Source organism: Plecotus auritus, assembly GCF_963455305.1.
Source record: "Plecotus auritus genome assembly, chromosome: 3".
Classification (NCBI taxonomy): Eukaryota; Metazoa; Chordata; class Mammalia; order Chiroptera; family Vespertilionidae; genus Plecotus; species Plecotus auritus.
In genome coordinates, this window is record NC_137772.1 from 227,819,889 (window position 1) to 227,840,332 (window position 20,444).

A 20,444-nucleotide genomic window follows, 5' to 3' on the forward strand; every position below is an offset into this window, starting at 1 on the left:
CATTTGTATGTCGTCTTGGGGGAAGTGTCTGTTCAGGTCCCCTGCTCAGTTTTTAATTGGATGGTTTCATCCCCAGTCAGGGTGCGTACGGGAGGCAATTGAGCGATGTTTCTCTCTCACATTGATGTTTCCCTCTCTCTCCCTCCCCCTCTCCTCTCCCTCCCCCTCCCCTCCCCCTCCCCTCCCCCTCCCTCCCCCTCCCCTCCCCCTCCCCCTCCCCCTCCCCCTCTCCCTCTCCCTCTCTCTCTCTTCCAAAATCAATAAAAACATATCCAGGGTGAGGATTAAAAAAAAAGTTCTGTGCATTTTATTCCCTGTGTAGGTTGTGTCTCCACCATCACAGTCAAGTACTGAGCAGTTCCAAAACCACGAGGGTCCTTGGTGTGGCCCTTTTAACTGCTCCCACCTTTCTCCTGCCCGGACCCCGTCACTCATCCCCAGCCCCTGGCCACCTCTAATCAGTTCTGTTTCTAAAACGGTGTGATTTCCCAATGTTCATTTCCATCGTGTAATGCACAGCCTTTGGGAATTAGCTTTTCTTTTTCAGCGTGATTCCCCGCAGCGTCCTCCAGGTGGTGTGTTTCGGTGGTGCATCGGGTACTCCTCCTTATTGCCCAGTAGTGTGCTATGGCCTAGGGCTAGGCACACCACAGTCTGTTTATCTAGGCCCGTGGTCGGCTAACTGCGGCTCGCAAGTCACATGCGGCTCGAGAGCCGCGGTTTGCTGCTCTGTTGACTAATGAGTTTGCTGACACTGACCAGGCTGTTGTTGTTCCTTGTGATTAAGCCCCTATCCCAGTGGTCGACAAACTCATTAGTCAACAGAGCGGCAAACCGCGGCTCACGAGGCACAGTTTGCCAACCACTGATTTAGCCTGATTTCTGTAGTGATGTCCCTCGTTGCATTCCCAATAGCCTTTCTCTAGGAGCTTAATCATTCATTTCAAAGAGCCTCCTCCCCCTCTTTTCCTCCTCGTTGTCCTGTGCCCCCTCCCGCTTCCTCCTCCGTCCTCCTCCTCCCCTTCTCCAGCTCAGAGTGTGGCTGACCTCTCCCGCGGGGGCTGCTTCCCTGTGTCCCATTGTTCCCAGGGGAGCCCTGGGTTGGCCCAGCACAGTGACCTGCATAGGCAGGCACTTCATCCCTGGCTGAGCTGAGCTGATCATGCAGACACGCAGCCCAGAGGGACTCTGCCCAGACTGCCTCCTTCACCTGCTCGCTCACCTGCAGCCACCTCTGAGCAGCCCACCCAGGTGCTGGCTGCTAGGCCCCGCCCCTGGCCCCCCTCCCCCCCCCCCCGTGGCTTCATGTTTCATACTTGGCTGTTCTTATCGCATTGACGTGGTCACCAGCCAGCCGCACATCCCTGCCCCTTCCTTCCTAAAGCCTCGGTCCTGGCTCCCTTCCACCCCTCACGGGCCTGTGGTGACTCTGCTCTCCAGGTTGGCGTCCCGGCAGGGGCTGTCAGCAGGGACCATCATCTCCTCTCAGCTCCGTCCACATTGCTCATTCTATTGAAGAAACTTGAGCCAGCGGGTCCGGTCCCGAGTGGCTGCTGCGCACAGGCTGCTGTGTGGTCTCGCTCGGGCATTGGTGTCATGTTTCCATGGAGGCTCACCTGCAAGCACACCTGTGGTCCTGGGTCCTCGCCCCCTCCCCCGCCTGTAGGACTTCCTGTGTTCAGGTCTCTGCTGTCCTTGCGGAGGCTTTCTTACAGACAGCTTTGTAGGTTGTTTCTGCTCGGCAGGATGGAAAAGTCACCTTTCTCAGGAGTGATCTCCCTCCGGGGCATCTCCCGGTGTGGGGCTGGCCCCCCTGCTTACCAGGGTGTTTGGCTTCAGGTGATTGTGTTCCTGAAGAGGAAGGACACATTCATCAGCCTGGTCCTGAAGCACATCGGCACCTCGGCCCTCATGGACCTGCTGCTTCGCCTGGTCAGCTGCGTGGAGCCTGCTGGGCTCCGGCAGGAAGTCCTGCAGGTGAGTGAGTGTGTGAGCCCTGCTCTCAGAGCCTGTCCCTCTCTGGTGTGTGTGCAGATTCTCTGTGGTGGTCACGGCCTGCACAGCAGGCTGGACCCGAGTGAAGGGTCTCAGCACTGGCGGGCTGGGCACTCCCCGCTTCCCATGCCACACGGTGCCTCCCTGGGGCCATCAGGCTCTGGTCAGGGCTGGTCTGGACTCTGCACCTTTTCCATTGTCCTTTCTCAGTCCATTCAGAAGCAAGAGCAGAACGTTCCTTCTCCCCCCACCTCTCCAAGTTTCCTCACCGCCCCGCCCCACCGCCTCAGGCAGGAGCTCCGCGGCTCTGTGCCCTGCAGACTCGAGAAGGGCAGAGACCACGGCCTGTTGCTTGTCCTGCAGTGCCTGCCCGGGTCTGTCCTGATGGTGCTTACGGCCGAGGCTCCCTGAGGGCTTTCCCAGAAAGGCGGGGAGAAGAGGGCTTCTCACCCAGAGAGGCAGGGGATCAGGGCTGGCAGCCTGTCCCTGGTGCTTGGTGGGGGTGGCTGTCGTGCAGTGTAAAGTAGGATAAACCATTGGTCCTCCTTGCCCATTTCCCAGCCCCGGGAGTCGGGTGGCAGTGCTCATCGAGGTGGCAGGGCTCCGTCCTAGGCTAACAGTCCGGCCCTCGGTGGGCCTCCCACTAAGACCCGTCACAGCCCACGCCCGCAGCGGGCGCAGCATCACGTCTGCTGTTCTTCCGAGCTGGAGGGAAGGCTCCCTGTGCAGTCCTGGGCGCAGACCATCCGTCTGGGTGAGGAGGTGCTGGGGAGCTGGGCGGGACCCAGGCTGCCCAGCCACCTTGCCCTTGAGCCCCCCAGTGCCCAGCACGTCAGGCCTGGCGGGGCTCGTGCGGCCTCACCGGGCTCCTGGCCTTGGAAAGGCCCCGGTGCTGCAGAGCAGAGGCTGAGCCCTGGCGGCGCGTCTCCCTGCACACCCAAGGGTCACGGGTTCCATCCCGGGTCAGGCTCCTACCCAGGTGGGGGTTCGATCCTCACTCGGGGCACGTACGGGAGGTAATCGATCGATGTTTCTCTCTAAAAAATAAAAATAAAGATATATCCTTGGATGAGGATTAAAAAAAAGCAGCAGCTGTGCTGGGCCAGCACTGGGAGGGCTGGTGCTCGGGTGGGCTCCTCAGGCAGAGCTGGCATGTCCTTGAATCCACCCCGTTAGGACACAGTCGCTGCTTCCTCCCCATGAGCGTCAGGTCGCTCCAGAGTTAGGTCACTGCCTGTTCTCTGGGCCTGGAGGCACGTGTTGGGCAAAGAGCCTGTGTCCGCATACGCTGGCATATGCACACCACATTGGTGCGTGTGTAGGTTGTGCGCGGCGCTCCACGCACGGAAGGACGTTTCCGTGTGGTTAGACGGGAGCAGAGCCGTCACAGCCTCCTTTCCCTTCCAGTGGCTCAATGAAGAGAGGATCATCCAGAGACTCGTGGAGTTGATCCACCCCAGGGAGGATGAAGATGTGAGTACACGTACACGTACACGTACACGTACACACGTACACGCTTCAGAGCCTGCCTCGCCAGGAGCCCCTCCCTGGGCCTGGGGCCGCGCCGGCCGCTGCGTCCGAGGGGCAAGGCGGCCTTCCCCACAGGAGGACCATGGCACCCCTCGTCGTCCTGCCGAGCGCTGACTCGGAAACTTGGTTACTAACGAGTAACGCGCACGCGTTATAAGAGCCGCTCACACAGAACTGTGTTCGTTTCCTATGCCTGAGCAGCAGATTGCCCCAAAACTCATTTGCTCATAACAACAAGTATTTTTTGTCTCCGTTTCTGTGGGTCAGTGATGTGGACACAGCCTGGCAGGTTCTCTGCCCAGGGTTACTCAGGGCTCAACTGGGGAAGGAGGGTTTGCTCCCAGGGCCACTGGTGCCTCGGTCACTGGACTGTCTGCAGGACTCAGGTCCTTGAGGGCGACTGGCCAGCCTCAGCCCCAGGCCCTGGGGCCTCTCCACAGGCAGCCCGCAGTGTGGCTCGGCTTCCCTCGGGGAGAGCGGGCGGGAGAGGCTCCTGCTGACTCTCCTCCGAGCGCGAGGCTCTGCTGTGCTCTGCTCCCTGCAGGGGAGTGTCTGGTTCTGGCCGTGCTCAAGGCCGGGTTGGAGGGGAGAGCTCTGGCCGGAAGTTCCCCTACCAGGGAGAAGCATGGGGGTGCCAATGGTGTCTGTCCCGTCACCCCCCCGCGGGGTGTTTGCGCCGATGCCCCCTGAGCGTGAGCGTTGGGGCTGACGGGCCTGTCCTCGGGCCACAGGCAGGTGCGAGGCCACAGGGCCAACCTGGCTGCTCCCGTTTCTCCCCAAGATGCTGGTGCGAGCCCGTCCTTCAGCCGCGTGTCCTGATGCCCCGACAAGGGGCCAGGCTGCATGTCTAACCGTGTCCACTGCCCCGAGGAAACCCCTGTGACCCGCACGTGCCCTGGGTCAGTTCTACACTTCCCCGGGGTCACGTTCCCCTCAAAAGTCGCGTCCTTTGTGTCTGTTTTCACGGGACTCCTCTGAGTACCAGAGCTCCTTGTTCGGGTGAAAGACAGGATCGGGGAGGTGGTCCCCAGCAGGTAGCTCCCTGCGGTCCGAGGGGCAGGCGTCCTGCGAGCCAGTGGAGCGTTGAGAGCCCGGAACTCGGACAGTCTCGTGCGCCCTGACAGTGGGAAGCAGAGCAGACACCTCGGGAATGACCTGGTTTAGAGAGTGTCCCCAGCTTCCAGACCAGCAGCGGGCTCTGTCCGCCGGCGGGTGCTGACGCGTCCCCTGGCCCTGATGGAGCGCCGTGTCCCTGTCTTTGCAGAGGCAGTCCAACGCTTCCCAGACGCTCTGTGACATCGTCCGGCTGGGCAGGGAGCAGGGCAGCCAGCTGCCCGAGGCCCTGGAGCCGGACCCCCTCCTCGCAGTGCTGGAGTCGTGAGTGCTGCGGGCTGGTGGGGTGCTGGCGGGCGCTGGTGGGGTGGCATCTCTGAGTTGAGAGGGCGTCTCCAAGCCTGCCTTGTAAACGCAGACACAGCCACTCCCTCTGGTTGGGTCCCTGAGGAGCCGGCTGTGAATGCTCACCCGGACCCAGAGCTCAGTTGAGGGGCCTGTTTCCCCCGGGGAGGTCTCTAGGCAGGTTCCCGAGTGCAGGCCGCAGGGGCGCACCTCCACGGGGAGGCAGGGGAGGGAGGCGTGCTCCGTCTGCTCTGCTCCAGGCAGTGACCGTGTGTGACAGGCAGGACTGCGTGGAGCAGCTTCTGAGGAACATGTTTGACGGGGACCAGACGGAGAGCTGCCTCGTCAGCGGGACGCAGGTGCTGCTGACCTTGCTGGAAGCCAGGCGGGCTGGGTGAGTGCCTCGCGGGGAAGGCATCGCCCGCCACTGGGCGCCACCCTCCATGGCAGGCGGCTCGAGTGTGAAAGTTCTTTCGGGGCCTCAGGCCCCTCCTCTCTGTGAGTCACCAAACCTCCTGAGATGAGCGGGACGTTGGGCAGGGGAGGGAGATGCCGGGGAGGCCTGGGCTGTCCCCGTCTCCATCTGCTTCCTCATCCACAGGACAGAGGGCCTGGTGGACGCCTTTTCTCAGGGACTGGAGAGGCTGTGCCCCATCAGCGGCAGCGTCTTGCACGGCATTGAGCCGAGGCTGAAGGACTTCCACCAGCTCCTGCTCCACCCGCCAAAGGTACAGGACCTCAGACAGCAGAGTGCCCCGCGGTGATGCGGACGCTGGACACACTCTGCTGCTGTTCCCTGACCCGACGAGAACAGGCCAATGCCAGTTCCTGTTCCAGACCCCCTGCTGCATGTCCGTTTGCACGGGGACTGGGGGTGGGCATTTTGCAGCCCCCGATGACCTGCATTCTGAAATAGGGGGCGTCTGAGAGCCCACGTTCACCGTCCGCCTGGCCTCTGAGTTAGGGCATCTGAGAGCCCACGTTCACCGTCCGCCTGGCCTCTGAGTTAGGGCATCTGAGAGCCCACGTTCACCGTCCGCCTGGCCTCTGAGTTAGGGCGTCTGAGAGCCCACGTTCACCGTCCGCCTGGCCTCTGAGTTAGGGCGTCTGAGAGCCCACGTTCACCGTCCGCCTGGCCTCTGAGTTAGGGCGTCTGAGAGCCCACGTTCACCGTCCGCCTGGCCTCTGAGTTAGGGCGTCTGAGAGCCCACGTTCACCGTCCGCCTGGCCTCTGAGTTAGGGCGTCTGAGAGCCCACGTTCACCGTCCGCCTGGCCTCTGAGTTAGGGCACCCAGCCAAGGGCCAGGGGTCCCAGAGGAGGCCCCTTGCTCAGCTCAGCAGCTCTAGGGGCTGCTGGGGTCACGCTGAGGAGACTCGCTCTCTCACTGCCCCCCAGGCTGCCTCCCCCACCAGAAAGTAAGCTTCACAGAGGTAGAGGTTCTGGAACATTCTGTTAACAGAAAGGTGGCTATGTGATGCTGCACGTGCGGATCAGAGAAGACTCGCGTGCAGTCTCCTAAGAGTTTCCAGGTGGCCCTGAGAGCGCTGGTCCTGCCTCGCACACGGGTCTCACACTCCAGGGCGCTCACCCCTGTGGCTGGGTGAGCCTCTGGGTGCAGACCCCGCACTCACCCTGATGCTGTCTTCCCTCTCCCAGGCAGTGCTGCCTGGAGGAAGGCCCTCTCCCCCCCTCCCGAGCTGGGCCGCAGTGTGGACCCCAGCGGGCCCTTGAGCAGTGGTCACGCTGGGCTGCAGGGTCAGTGAGTGGCGCTCTGTTTGCAGAAAGCCGCGGTCCTGACCACCATCGGCGTGCTGGAGGAGCCCCTCGGGAACGCCCGCCTGCACGGCGCCCGCCTCGTGGCTGCCCTGCTGCACACCAACACGCCCAGCATCAACCAGGAGCTCTGCCGGCTCAACACCATGGGCTTGCTGCTGGTGAGCCGCCGCTCCTCCTCCCCTCCCCCACGCGGCGGTGGGCAGGCTAGGCAGGTGCCCAGGGCAGGCCCGGCAGGCAGGCATCTGGACCTCAGCCCTGGGGTGGGCCTGCCCCCGGGAAGCTCCGGTTTGGTCCTGAGACAGGCCCAGGCTGACCACAGCCTGAGTGAAGGTGGGACAGCCCGGCCTCGGTGCAGCTCACGGAGATTGTCCTGCGAGCAGAGGCGGGTGTCTGTCTGTCTGAGGTGGGGTAATGAGGTCACGCCCTTCCAGACCTCTGCCCCATGGAGGACTTTGGTTTTAGGCCTTCAGCACAGAGCACCCCAGAGGAGCAGCTGCTCGCTCTCCACAGGGCACCCCAGCACTTCCTGTCAGGGCCAGTGGGGGTGCCTCCGTTCAGTGCCTGGGGGACGCCTGGGTGTCTGAGGAGAGGGCCCGCCAGGCAGGGGGTGCTGAGGGGAGGGGCACCACAGGCAGATGCATCCCCAGGCTTCTCGTGGGCCGTGCCCTTGGGCCTCTGCTCCCAGAAGGAGCCGGCCGTGGAGCTGGGCCTGGAGTCCTGGCTGTCCAGGTTCTTCCAGACTTGGAAACCCCAGTGGGTTATGAAGGACTTCCTTTTCCTCTCCGAAACATGGTTTTCTCTTTCCGACCCTCTTCTCATTTTTACTGTGGCAAAAAAACACGTAACATGAAATTTACCAGCTTAATGGGTTCCAGTTAGTTCAGGAGCATTAAGTACGTTCACAGTTTATATAAACCCCCCCCACACACAGACTGTCTATTTGCAGAACTTGTTTATCTTCAAACAGAAACACTGACCACTGAGCAGTCGGTCCCCGCGCCCTCCCACAGCCCTCTATCCCCCACCCTACGATTTGCCCGAGGTTGGCTCCTGTGGGGCCTCCTGAGTGGCATCACCCCGTGGTTGGCCTTGTGTGTCTTGCTTTTTTCACTGAGCACCTTGTCTTCAAGGTCCATTCATCCCTCTGTGGCCGGTGTTAGGACGTCCTTCCTTTTTATGGCTGAATTGCCTTCCATTGTAGACACACTTTGTCCATTCCTTAGGTGATGGCTGTGTGGGTTGCTTTCCCCTTCGGCTGTTTTATTTATTTTTATTGACTTTAGAGAGAGGAAGGGAGAGGAAGAGAGATAAAAACATCAGTGATAAGAGAGAATCATGGATCGGCTGCCTCCTGCACAACTCCTCCTGGGGATCAAGCCCGCAACCCAGGCCTGTGCCTGTGACCGGAATCTAACCCGGGACCCTTCAGTCCCCAGATCAGCGCTCTATCCACTGAGCCACTCCGGCTAGAGCCCCTTTGGCTGTTGTGAATGAAGCTGCTATAAACATGGATGTGCAAATTCCTGTGTGAGTCCAGCTTTCCCTCTGGTGAGCATGTGCCCAGAAGTGGGGTTGAGGGGTCTCGTCGTTGTCCTGTGGCCAGCGCTCCGAGGAAGCAGCGCTTGTCCACAGCGGCTGCCCGCTTTCCTTCCCGCTGGCAGTGGAGCAGGGTGCCAGTGTCCCGGCCTCGCCAAACGGGTTTTCGTTTTCTGTGAAAACGGCCGTCGTGCTGGTTGGGAAGGGGTGTCTCGCGGTGGTTTTGAGTTGCATTCCCCTAACGGCTGGTGATGCTGACACCTTTCCAGGTGCTTTTGTTCGCCGTCTGTGCATTTCCTTGAGCGGCTGTCCAAGTCCTCGGCCATGCTGAGTCAGGTGGTTCTTTGACGGTTGTTGAGTTAAAGGATTCTTTATATATCCTGGGTTAAGGTTTTTTAATGAATTCTTCTCAATTCTGTGGGTTATCTTTGCACTCCATTTACGCACACAAGTTTTTAATTTTAATGAAGTTCAATTTATCTGTTGGTGTCATATCCAAGGAATCATTGCCAAATCCACTGTCATGTCACTGACCCCTTGTTTTCTTCTAAGAGTTTTATAATTTTAGCTCTGTCAGGTCTTCGATGCATTTTGAATTAATGTGTAAATGTGGTCTGTGGCGGGTTCAGCTTCATTCCACTGCCTGTGCATGTCCAGTTCCCCGGCACCGCTGGTTGAAAAGGCTGTCCTTTCCCCACCGGACGGCTTGGCTTCCTGTTGGGAATCGGTTGGCCATAGATGTGAGTTTTTCTTGACTCTCAACTCTCTTGCCTTGGTCTCCATGTCTGTCCTCCCGCCAGGACTACACGCTGCTGATTACTGTCGTTGGTAGTAAGCTGTGAAATGAAGTGTGATCCCAACTTTTTGGGGGGTCAGGATTGTTTTCCTTTGGGGATTCCTTGTGATTCCCTATGAATCTTAGGATGGGTTTTTCTATTTCTACAAAAAAAAGCCTCTGAGTGGCATTTTGAAGAGACTGTACTGAGTCTGGATCACTTTGGCGACGGTGTCAGCGTCCAGAGCTGTCTTCCCTCCCTGACCTGGTGCCTTCTCAGTGACTCAGGTGTCCGCTCTCCTCGGCCGAGTGCTGTAGTTCAGTGTACACGTCTCTCACCTCCTGGCTTAATTCATTCCTAAGTGTTTTCTGTTTTTGGAGACTATTGTAAATGGAATTATTTCCTTAAAACTTTTTTTGGGTTATTAGTGTCTAGAAATGCAGCTGGTTTTTGTGTTGATTTTGTATTTGGAACTTGTTTATTAGGTCTAACAGTTTATGTGAAATACGTGGAGTTTTCTGCATATTTGATCGTGTCATCTGTGAAAAGAGATCATTTAACTTCTTCCTTTCCAATGTGGATACTTCTCATATCTTTTTCTTCCCTCCTTGCTCCGCTAGAACTTCTGTGTGGTGCTGAGCAGGAGTGGCGGAAGCAGCAGCAGGCGCTGTTCCTGACCGTAGAGGAGAAGCCTGCAGCCTGTCACCACTTGGCAGGGCGCTGGCTGCGGGCTCGTCATGAGGCCCTTGGTCGTGTCGAGCAGGTTTCCTTCTGTTCCTAGTTCGAGTGTTTTTATTTTTAAGAATTGCTGAACTTCGTCGATTGCTTTTTCGGTATCGGCTGAGGTGGTTATACGGTTTTCGTCCTTTGGTCAGTAGACACTGACCACGCAATTGTTTTTCATACTGAATCGTCCTTGCATCCGGGAATAAAACCCACGCAGTCACAGTGTGTATCTGTTTAACGTGCTGCTGAATTTTGCTGGTATTTTGTTGAGGATTTTTGCGCACATCCTGCTCCGCCCCCACCCTGCCCCGCTGCGCCCTCCCTCCCTCTGGGTAGGCAGCAGAGACGTAGGCTGCTGTGGCCTCTGCTCTGTGTGAGGTGCCATGGGGGTGCAGACAGGTGAACCTCGCCTCCCCGCTGTTGCCTCCTCACCTGTGTAAGGGTCAGAGATTCAGGGGCAGCTGTGCTTGTTCCCCCACCCCGCCCCATCTGGAAGAGGCTGGGCTTCAGCTGGTAAAGCTCAGGCGTGGGCCCCTCCGGGTTTCTGTGGGCGTGTCCATACGTGCACCTCCTCACGTGACGTCCCTTCTGGGTGTTTGTGAATTTAACACACTTCCACTGACTCATGGGTCAAGACACAATCCTAAAGGAAGAATACGAATCCCACATAATAGGATGTGTAGAATGTAGTTAACAGGGATCTTACTAGAAATACACAGCCTTTACAAACCCACGGGGTAAAGAGAGCGGCTACAGATGAGTTCAGCTTCTAATTTGGAGACAAAAAGATTGGCCTCGGGCTCTGCAGAGGTTTCTCACAGGGGAGGCTCTCAGGCGCCGCCTCGCACCTGCCGCCTGCCACGGCCTCTCCCTGCCTGTCCCCAGGACCTGTTTTTCAAGTACACCTGGAATAACTTCCTGCACCTCCAAGTGGAACTGTGTGTGGCTGCGATTCTCTCCCACGCCCCCCGGGAGGACAGGGCTGAAGCCAGTGGACCCGAGAGTGGGGACTCGGAGAGCCCGCTGCCTGCTGCCGGCCACCCCGAGAGCACGATGGTGACCCACGTGAGTCCCGCCAGGCGCTGCGTGCTGAGCCCGGCCACACCGCCGAGGCCCTGCCCCCTGCGTTTTCTCTTCTGATCCTCACGTGACCGGGGTGAGCTGCCCTCCTTTGACCACGAGAGAGGAAATCACAGAAAGGGCGTGAGAAAACATTCCGGGATTTTGGGTCCTTTGAGTCCACATGCGTGATCCTCGACGAGACGCATCTCACTCCTTCCCTACTCACCCGGAGCGCTTCGCACGGTGCTCCCCTCCAGGCCACCTGCTTGCTTGCCTGCTAAGCCCACTTGGTTCACGGCGGGTGGAGGGAGCACGCAGCCCCTCGGACCCTGACCCATCAGCCTTTCCCCTCAGCTCTTCCAGAAGTGCTGCCTGGTCCAGAGGATCCTGGAGGCCTGGGAGGCCAATGACCACACACAGTAAGAACCGCCGGGGCTCCAGGGTGTGTGCCAGGCCAGTGGCCCCAGGGCTCCGTGGGAGGTTTGGTTTCCAGAAGGGGCTCCTGCTGCTCTTGACACGGCTGCTGGGCTGCCAGGGCGGCCGGGGCTGAGCTGACACGAGCCGGGCAGTCACCGGGTTGGGCCGAGCTCCTTCCCCTCGGGCTCCTCACCAGCCTGGCTCCCGGGGCCTCCCTCACCCTTCACTCTGCCCTTGCCCGTCCTGTGCCCACAGTGTGTCCCAGATCCCCCATTTCCCCATCCCAGCACCAGCCACTTCTACCACTGAGCCCTTGAACCCTCAAGAGAGTGTCCAGGCCACTTCCTGCTCCCTCCCTGCCCCATGCGGCCTCTGAGCAGCTGGGCTCTTTCGGAAACAGATGGTGTCACTTCTGCCTGAATTTCCTGGCCGCCCGGGTCCCAGAATGGCCTGCAGGGTCCAGTGTGGCAGCCCTCCCACTGCCCTGCCCTCTGCCCTGCCTGCTGTCCTGGGGGGTGCCTCCCTCCCCGGTCTATCCCTCATCTCCTGCTCCTACTGAACCCGAATGTCAGCGCAACCACAGGCTGGCGGCTTCCCCGGTCAGTGCACGTGGTGCCCGGGAGGTCCTGCCCACACCTGTGCTCGCAGGTTGCGTGTTTGTGTGCACGTGTGCGGGGTCCGGGCGCACCCACAGCTCTCCCTGGGGGTCTGAGGTGCCCAGCAGGCTTCCACCCGTCCCAGCTTCCTCAGGGGCCAGGGCCCCTCCCTGTCTCCTGGGCCTGCCTCTGCCGGCCCGGCCCCAGCTCAGGTGCTCACTGGCTCACCTCGCGTCCTCCTCGGGGCTCCTCAGGCTCTTCGGAGAGAGAGTGTGGCTGGCAGCAGGCTCTGTCCACCACCGTCGAGGGCTGTGTTGTAGACGCGTGACCGTCTCACGGAGGCTCCTGAGCGTCAGGGACGCCAGGACAGGACGTGCTCTGCGTGGGCCGTGGGTCACTCACGTGGGTGTGGAGGAGGAGTAATGGCAGCGTGGGAGGCAGAGGTGGAGGAGCCAGGGCGAGCACTCCCACACCTGGAGCTCAGCGAGGGGCGACCCGCCGATCCAGACCCGCGACAGGCCCTCGGGCCCTGCCCGTCCGTCTGCTTGGAGCCGGCGCTCCGGCAGCGCTTGCCACGCCTCCTGCTGCTGGACTGGGCGTTTCCCTGGGCATTAGCCCCCGGCCGTGCTGGGAGGGCCCGGGCCTCGGGGCAGCCGGGGTCTGCGTGAGGGGCGGGCGCAGCACTGGACGGGCCGCAGGGCTGCGGAGGCTGAGCAGTCTCTGCTGGTACACGGGGAGAGCAAGCTTTGAGCCCGTTTTCTGGTCTGCACAGGGGTGGGAGCAGCACCTCCCAACGCAGGCGAGGCCGAGAGGAGGGACTCGGGGGCGGTGGGCAAGGCCCAGGCCTGGCAGCTGCCCTCATGCCGCCCTTCGCCTTCAGGGCAGCAGGTGGCATGAGGCGCGGGAACATGGGCCACCTCACGCGGATCGCCAACGCGGTGGTGCGGAACCTGGAGAGGGGTGCCATGCAGACCCCCGTCAGCGAGGTTATCCAAGGTGAGCCCTGCCCGGGTCTGGCTGCCGTGCCCCCACCCCTCAGCAGGTGGGCACTGCCGGGCGACCAGGACCGTCGGCTGCCTTGCCTCGCAGGCGTCTTCCCTCGGCTGGTGTGGGCCCCGGTGCCCGTTCTGTTGGGCAGACGTCTGGTCACACTCAGGGCAGGCCACGCAGTCCAGCTGTTTTCTGAGCCAGGCAGCCCCTCCCCGGCCAAGCCTCACCTCTGCCCTCGGCCTGCCCCCTGGGCTGCTTCCTACATCGAGAGGCAGGGCCACGCCCCTGGCGGCTTGTGCCCTGACCCTTCCATCGCACCTCCTGGCACCGTCTGCAGCTCCGGGCTTCACGAGCTGAGCCGGGAAGGGCCCATGTGGCCTTACTGGGGAGGAGGGTGCCAGGCAGGCTGAGCAGGGTGTGCCCAGGGCGCAGGAGACAGACCGGTGGGTGGACTGGGAGATGCCAGGCGGTGGAGTGTGTTGGGGTGGGGGGCATGCAGGTGCTGTGAGCCCAGAGCGGGCACAGGGTGCACGGGCACTCAGTTGAGTTGTGCTGCTGGGAAACAGCCCTGCAGGTGGTCGTCAGTCAGACTGCAGGCGTGGCCTCGCTGGACCTGGCGTGTCTCCGCGTGGCAGCCTGTGGTCGCGGGGCAGATGTGAGCCCAGGAGGTCCCGGAGGAAGGGGGGTGTTTTCTGTCAGTGGCCTCGGGCTGGGGTCAGGCCTCCTGGTCCCTCGGTCTCATGATGAGGATGGGGGCCCAGGGAAGGCTCCCCAGGATGGTCCAGGTGGGGAGGCGACGGGCAAGTGGAAGCTCTTCACTGTGATCTTCCCTCACCGTGTCCGGGGCCTGAATCGGAGGCTCCGACCGCTCCAAAAACGGGTGGGGGCATGAGGGGTGTGCAGAGGCCGGGCCGTCGGCTGCTTTGTTACAGAAGCCGACGCTGGCGTGTCTGTCAGGGGCCCCTGGGGTCCCTTGTGCACCAAGCAAACTCAGGCTCTGACACCCGCCGAGTCGGGCCTGGTGCCCGCCCAGGCCGCCTGGGGCCCTGCGGTGGCTCTCGGGCCCAGGCAGCACTTCCCTTGCAGGGCTGCCTGCGGATTGCCGTGGGCGCTGGGAGAGCTTCGTGGAGGAGACGCTGACGGAGACCAACCGCAGGAACGCCGTGGACCTGGTGAGGAGTCTCGTCTGCTCCTGTGTGCGCCTGTGGCCGAGCGTGTGCTGCAGCCCCTGCTCCGGGTCCGACAGACCCTCTGGCCACAGGCCTGGGCCATCCACGTGCGGGCCTGAGGTCCCGAGCAGAGCTGCTGTGGCCGCTCGGTCCCATCCCTGTCGTGTCAGGAGGCCCGGGGTGGTCTAAGAGGCCTGTGCCCAGACCCAGTGTGGGCTGCAGGTCGGGAGCAGGCTAGGCACCAGCCCCGGGCGCCAGCTCACGCCCACCCTCTGCTGTTGCAGGTAAGCACCCACCTGCACCCCTCGAGTGAGGATGAGGACATGGAGGGCGTGTTCCCGAACGAGCTGTCCCTGCAGCAGGTGCGTGTGGCCAGGCCCTTCTCCGCAGTCCTGGCGGCACCGAGGCCTCTAGGCGTCCCGTGGCATCTCTCCAGACTGCCCAGGGAGATGGCGAGGGGAGCGGTGCTCCTTGCGCCTGGCCCTGCCCCTCACCCTGGGATGAGGGGACCTCCCCCCAAGCCATTTACATGGATGGGGCCTTTGGGGACACAGGGGTGAATCACAAGTCAGACCGGCTGTTTGGGGGTGACCACACACACACGCGCCTCGTGAGGCCTGAGTGGGAGGAGCCCGAGGCTGAGGCTGTGCCCGCCCCCCAGGCCTTCTCCGAGTACCAGGTCCAGCAGATGACGGCCACGTTCGTGGACCAGTTTGGCTTCAATGACGAGGAGTTTGCAGACCAGGACGACAGCGTCAAGTGAGCCCAGCACGTGCCTGGCTGCCTCCCTCCCTCGCACACCACAGCCCAGATTTGTGCCAGCACCCCTCCCCCAACCCCCCCAGTCCCTTTCGGAAGGGTGGAGGTGGGCTCTGCTAGAGGCCGCCCCATTTCCTCAGCTGAGCCAGGTGTGAGCTGTGTGGGCGGGGCTGGGCAGAGAGGGTCCCTCGCAGCCTGAAGACGCCCTCAGGGAGGGCAGGTCATCCCCCGTCCAGACCAGACGGAGCAGCCAGGTGGGAGTCCCCAGGCTGCCCCCTCAGAGCCGGGGAGAAAGCCATGAGCCCAGGGCATGGGCCCCACCCGGGTGACCACACCCCTGGACTGGCCTCGGAGTCGGCCTTGTGCTCTCAGCCCCACTGCTCTGGGCTACAGACGCCCTCGGCCTCCGGCCAGCCCCTGACGCGCCCACCACGCTGCGGCCTTGAGGGGTCACCCAGATGCCACGCGCTGAGCGGCGGCGTTCTTCTTGCAGCGCTCCCTTTGACAGGATCGCAGAGATAAACTTCCACATCGACGCCGACGAGGACAGCGTGAGTCTCCACTCCGTGTTTGTTGGAGGTGGACGGACATGGCGGTGGGCGGGCAGCGGGGGCGAGGGCTGCTCCCCGGGAACCCTGTCCCTCCCCGGCTGGGCGCCCATCCTGTGCGGCCGTGTGAACACGTGGCTCCCACAGCCCAGCGCGGCTCTGTTTGAGGCCTGCTGTGGGGACCACATCCAGCCCTTTGATGACGACGAGGACGATGACATCTGGGAGGACAAGGAGACCCACTGTGCTGCCCGGGGCCTGGGCAGAGCCAGGTGTGTGCCCGCCTGCCCTGCCTCAGCTTCCCTGAGGGACACAGAGGCCCCTGCCCGGTCGTGATGTCCCCCTGAGCTGACTGTGCTCCCCCCCAGGTTTGGGGGCCCTCCCGCCGCAGAGAGCTGCCCAGAGAACGGCCTGGCGCGTGGAGACCGGGATGGGGCGGAAGCCAATGGAGATGTGGCTCTGGCAGGGGCTCCTCAAGCCTCTGCCCAAAAGGGCGGTCCTCGTGTGGAAGGTGGCTCAGAAGGTGGGTGCTTGGGGTGCAGCCTTCAGGCTGGGCAGGGGCCCAGGTGACAGAGGACTGGGTGCCCTGGCGGGTGCTCCTAGGGGTCTGCCACCTGCCGACCTGTCTGCGCTCTGGAGTGTGTGGTCCTGCAGGCTCCCCGCGCCCCAGCAACCAGGGCTCAGCCCGTGGCCCTCAGCCACGCGCCCAGCAGCCCGGTGGCGGGCGCCACTGCTGTGTGTCTGGCCGCACCCGGGCTGAGGACTCTGAGCTCGTCTCCTCCGCCAGGGGCCACGTGGATGGTGTTTGAAGAGCCGGCGAGCCCGCCGGCCGCCGCCCCGGGCGTGGCGATGGACGTGGGCTCCAGCGTGTGGGCAGCCAGGGCCCCCAGCTCCACGGCTCCGGAGGAGAAAGGCTGGGCCAAGTTCCCCGACTTCCAGCCCTTCTGCTGGTGAGGAGGCAGGGCAGGCGGCGGCCACGCCCGTGTCGGGCAGCGTCTCCCTGCACGGCCTCAGCCTCGGTTCGTTCACAGCTCTGAGTCGGGGCCCAGGTGCAGCTCCCCGGTGGACGTAGGACGCGGCGATGCCCAGGGCAGCCTGAGCCAGGGCCCAGAGAGAAGCCGTGAGTCGGAGGAGCTCCGATGGCAGGGCCGCGGGAGGGGTGGAGGGCCTCTGAGCCGCCCTTGGAGGAAGGGGCTGCCCCTGCGTCTGTCTGTGCCACCGGGACGCCTGGCAGCCTTGCTCATGCCTCGCACGCCCTGGGCCACCTCGGTGGCAGCTGGGGGGCCTGTCCAGGGTGTCTGGCCCTGAGCCCTTTGGACAGGCTGGGAAGCCCCAGGCTGTCGAGGGCCACGCAGGGAGGGGTGGGACTTGGAAGCCACAGGGAGGACGGTTCCTTTGCGGGCAGACACACCCCTTGGCAGGCAGCGTGTGGACAGGTTCTGTCCCAAGTTTGAGGCTGAAGCTTTTGCACCCCCACCCGAGTTTGGGGCTCCTCTGCCCTCACCAGTGCCCCCTGCCCCTGTCTTGCAGTTGGCCCCGCCTCCCCGTGTGCCTGGAACGTGTGTGTCTCCAGGGACGCCCCTCTGGTGGCCTCCGGCAGTGATGAGGACGAGCAAAAGGTGGCTGTCGCCTCAGAGGCTGTCAGTATGGGTCCCGGCCAGGAGGCCCCCCCACTGCTTACGCCGGTCCCCAGGTGTGCAGGATGGGGTGGGTGCAACTGTCCACAGCTCTCCGCTTGCCCAGGAGAAGGTGGACCCTGTGACCCCGCAGAGGTGGGCTCTGTGGGGAGGGATGCACGGGGGTGAGCAGAGGACCTGAGTGTCCCACCCCAGGGACCTGAGAATGGGGCCGCCCCACCCATAGGCCCACCTTGGGGAGAATGGCCAGGCCCTGCTGAGCCACTACCCAGGCTCTGGGGTGGCCCTGGGAGGTGGGAAGGGGGTTCAGCTTTTATCCTGTCTGGTATGTGCCAAGTCCCAGCCACGTGCCCACCTAAACCAGGTGCCTTGGAAATAAATGCCTGTCGCACTCAGACAGTGGGGGGATGTTAGGGCTTTGCAGCTGACCTCTGATGGGGGGTGACCTCCGTGCAAGCTGAGCCCCCACATGTCCCATCCCTACCCTCAGGGAGAAAGGCCGGGCTGGGAGGGGTGGGGGCAGCACAAGGAGCTGTTCTGGAAACCAGGGAAGGAGTGGTGGGCAGCGGGGGGAACGCGGGCAGCGCTGCTGGAGCCGATGTGATGTGTGAAGTGCAGTCACAGCAGGCGGTGCTGAGTGAGATGGCGCCTTCCCACCCACCCCGGTTCCCACCTGAGGTGGAGCTCTGTGCATCCATTGGTGGGGGCCCTGCTCTGGCTCACAGGAAGTGGGGCAGGCAAGGGGGCGAGCCTGGGGCTCCTGCGGGGCTTAGCTCCTTGAAGCAGCATTATAGTTCTTAAACTTCCCCCGACCTCTCCGCTCCTGAACAGCTGTCCTCTGACCAGCGGGTCATGTCATTCCAACAGCAAGCTGTCCGTCTGCCTGCCCCGGCCAATGTGGGCTTGCGCCTTCCCAGTCGAGTTGTCTGCAGGCTCATGTGGTCTTTTCCACATGCTGCCAACCGCACCTGGCGCGGCCCCACGAGGCCCTCCTGCCTGCTCTGCAGGCTCCCAGGGGTCCTTGTAAGGGTGGTGGCGACATGATGCAGTGGAAGCATGTGCTGGGCAGGTGTGGGCCAGGCTGGGCGAGCCCTCCTGGGCTGCAAGGGGGGCCAGGCTGTCCCTAGGCCACCGTCACGCCCTGGCCCTTTCTAGGCGTGGGAGGGCGAGGTCTGGGCAGGCATGGCCTACGGGCTGTCAGGGAAGTGCCAGGGCCAAGTGTGGTCCCCAGAAATGAGGGTCCTGGGGGGGAGGGTAGGGGCTGTCTGAAGGGAGGGCGGAGGCCTTGGGGGCAGGCAGGTTGCTCTGGCATGTTGGGAACTTGGGGCATCCCAGGTCACTGAGCCCACACCTGCCCACAGGGCTGCCAGCACGCTGCCAGGTCCCACCTCCTCTGCACCTGCAGAAGCCACCTCCACCCTGGCGGGGGCTGTCCCCCCCAAGGCAGCTTCCACAGCTGTGAGCAAGGCCAGTCCTGCCCCAGCCCCCACAGGGGTGCCGGCTGTGGCAGTGTCCCCAGGGCCCGTGGTGGCCGTCACCACAGCCGGCCCAGCTGTCTCCACGGTGGCCGTTCTGGGGACAGTGACAAAGGACAGGTGAGCAGGCTGGGGGTGTGGGGGGTGGGGACTGGACAGGGACCCTCGGACCCTTAGGTTCCAAGCCCCACTCCTCTTCCTGCAGGAAGATGGCTGCCCCACCACCTGCAGGAGCCGCCTCCAACGGCCCTGTGTGACGCTGCCACCAGCCAGGGCGCACCCTTCATCGAAAACCTACCTGGTGATGCAATTTGTCTTTTTTAATTTAATTTAATTTTAAAATAAATGCTGCATTGGTAAAGCTGGCAGTTGGACCCAGTCGGACGGCCCAGCTCGCGTCGCTCCTGCCTGACCCCATGCACAGCAATAAGTCTTCAGACGTGTGCTCTGCCTGCCAGAGCCAGGCCACAACCCTGGTGTCACAAGGACTGAGGCGTGATGGGCGCGGACGCCACAGGCTGCCAGCCTGTTTTTACCCATTTTTAAACAGCGCAGCGGGAGCCGTGTTTGCACTTTGTATCTGGCTGCAGTGAGGGGTCTCCCTGACTCGGGACAGATGTATGTCCAGGGCTGGGCTGGCCACACGGGTCTTAGCTGCCCACGGGCCCTAGGAGCTGGCCTTCGAGCCAGGATGCAAAATTTGACTGCCTTAAAAATACCGAGACCCTCACAGCCCGGCAGGGGTATCCCGGCCCTGGCACTCCGGTGCGTTTGGGCACCTGGCAAGAGCTGGCCATGGGCGTGCAGGAGGGCGCAGGGCAGAGACTGGCCCCAGCAGTGCTGGGTGGGTGGGGTCTGCACCGGCTGGGGCAGTGCCATCGTCCTGGAAGGCCTGTAGAGCGTGTGATGCTGAGTCCATTTTTAATGTTCTGATGATCTCTGACAGGGCACCCAAACCCCAACTCCCAATAAAGTTGTGTTATTCTTACAACAGCGTCTTGTGAAGCTGCACCCCTGGAGCCCATCCTGGCCAGTGGGGAGGGAGGGAGGGGTGTCTGCTGCCCCAGGCCCGCCCGTCACAGCTGCAGGTCTCAACACCTGAGCAACAAGGAGCAACAACACATTGAGCTTGCTTTTTCTCCTTGTGAAGCAACCTCTGCCTGCAGCTCACGACTCCACACACGAGGCGGGAGGGGCAGTGACTCCCCCCAGGGTCTGTGCCTGGCTACTGGCCGGGAGGAGGGTCTCCCAGGAAGCCCCGGTGCTGTCCTGCCCTTGTCCTGGTGCCACTGCTTTGGTGACTTCCGGCTTCTGCCCCTGACCCCAGGGAGCAAGCCCCACGGCCCCACAACATCCAGGCACAGGACCTCAAGCCTGTCAGTTTCCTGGGTGTTAGACACGGTCCCACAGCTGTCAGCATGGCGTGGGAGGACCTGGGGGTCCCATCCCCCACCCCCTACTCCCTGTCCTGGCAGAGGTCCCGCCTGCACCTGTGTCCACCTTTGCTTATCTTCTACTTGACAGATGCCACCTCCAGCTAGGCCCTCACACCACCAGCCCTTCTGACCAGGAGCCAGTGGCCACCCCCACACCCCTGCAGTGTTCTCTCAGCTCTGTAACACCCATCCCCCACACCCCACAGGTGAGGCCGGGCCGGTGGGACTCATGTCTGAATGGGAATAGAGCCAATTACTCCCAAGACTTGCTGGGGGGCAGACAGGCGTGTGGAACTGATTCTCAGAACCAAGGTCATCAGTAACAGCCACCACGCCTGCCTCAGGGCCATGCCCGCTCCACGTATGACCCTCTTCCCAACATCCTCGGGCACCCTTGCACCCAGCCCACCCTCCTAGCACCTCCTTCCATCTGACCAGCGACCAGCATGTACCCATGACCCCATCCTCCAGCCCCTCCGCCCAGTCTGCCCTCTGAACAGCCTCCTGAGAGCCATGCAAGTGACCAACTCCACCTGCCCTCACGGAAACCACGGCCTCATCAGCACCAGGGACGTCCTCAGGCTGTGCGACCCCGGAGCCGCCCAGGGCTATGGACA

At 62.4% G+C, this 20,444-nt stretch overlaps 1 protein-coding gene across 4 annotated transcripts in view; it reads left to right on the forward strand.

The window, feature by feature from the left end:
• The window catches only part of PPP6R2 (protein phosphatase 6 regulatory subunit 2), a 59,114-nt gene extending 38,687 nt beyond the window's left edge, over positions 1 to 20,427 (forward strand). For all 4 annotated transcript variants that reach the window (XM_080659085.1, XM_080659087.1, XM_080659086.1 and 1 more), the window contains 20 exons: positions 1,840 to 1,977; positions 3,403 to 3,468; positions 4,790 to 4,902; positions 5,204 to 5,317; positions 5,525 to 5,651; positions 6,706 to 6,858; positions 10,624 to 10,803; positions 11,155 to 11,219; positions 12,694 to 12,809; positions 13,890 to 13,975; positions 14,257 to 14,334; positions 14,634 to 14,731; positions 15,225 to 15,282; positions 15,427 to 15,551; positions 15,648 to 15,802; positions 16,067 to 16,229; positions 16,311 to 16,399; positions 16,810 to 16,972; positions 18,278 to 18,511; positions 18,597 to 20,427. In XM_080659085.1, the coding sequence (XP_080515211.1) occupies positions 1,840 to 1,977; positions 3,403 to 3,468; positions 4,790 to 4,902; positions 5,204 to 5,317; positions 5,525 to 5,651; positions 6,706 to 6,858; positions 10,624 to 10,803; positions 11,155 to 11,219; positions 12,694 to 12,809; positions 13,890 to 13,975; positions 14,257 to 14,334; positions 14,634 to 14,731; positions 15,225 to 15,282; positions 15,427 to 15,551; positions 15,648 to 15,802; positions 16,067 to 16,229; positions 16,311 to 16,399; positions 16,810 to 16,972; positions 18,278 to 18,511; positions 18,597 to 18,648 (2,373 nt within the window). In that variant the 3' untranslated portion in view covers positions 18,649 to 20,427. The remainder of the gene's footprint in view (positions 1 to 1,839; positions 1,978 to 3,402; positions 3,469 to 4,789; positions 4,903 to 5,203; positions 5,318 to 5,524; positions 5,652 to 6,705; positions 6,859 to 10,623; positions 10,804 to 11,154; positions 11,220 to 12,693; positions 12,810 to 13,889; positions 13,976 to 14,256; positions 14,335 to 14,633; positions 14,732 to 15,224; positions 15,283 to 15,426; positions 15,552 to 15,647; positions 15,803 to 16,066; positions 16,230 to 16,310; positions 16,400 to 16,809; positions 16,973 to 18,277; positions 18,512 to 18,596) is intronic.
• The last annotated feature ends 17 nt before the right edge of the window (positions 20,428 to 20,444 follow it).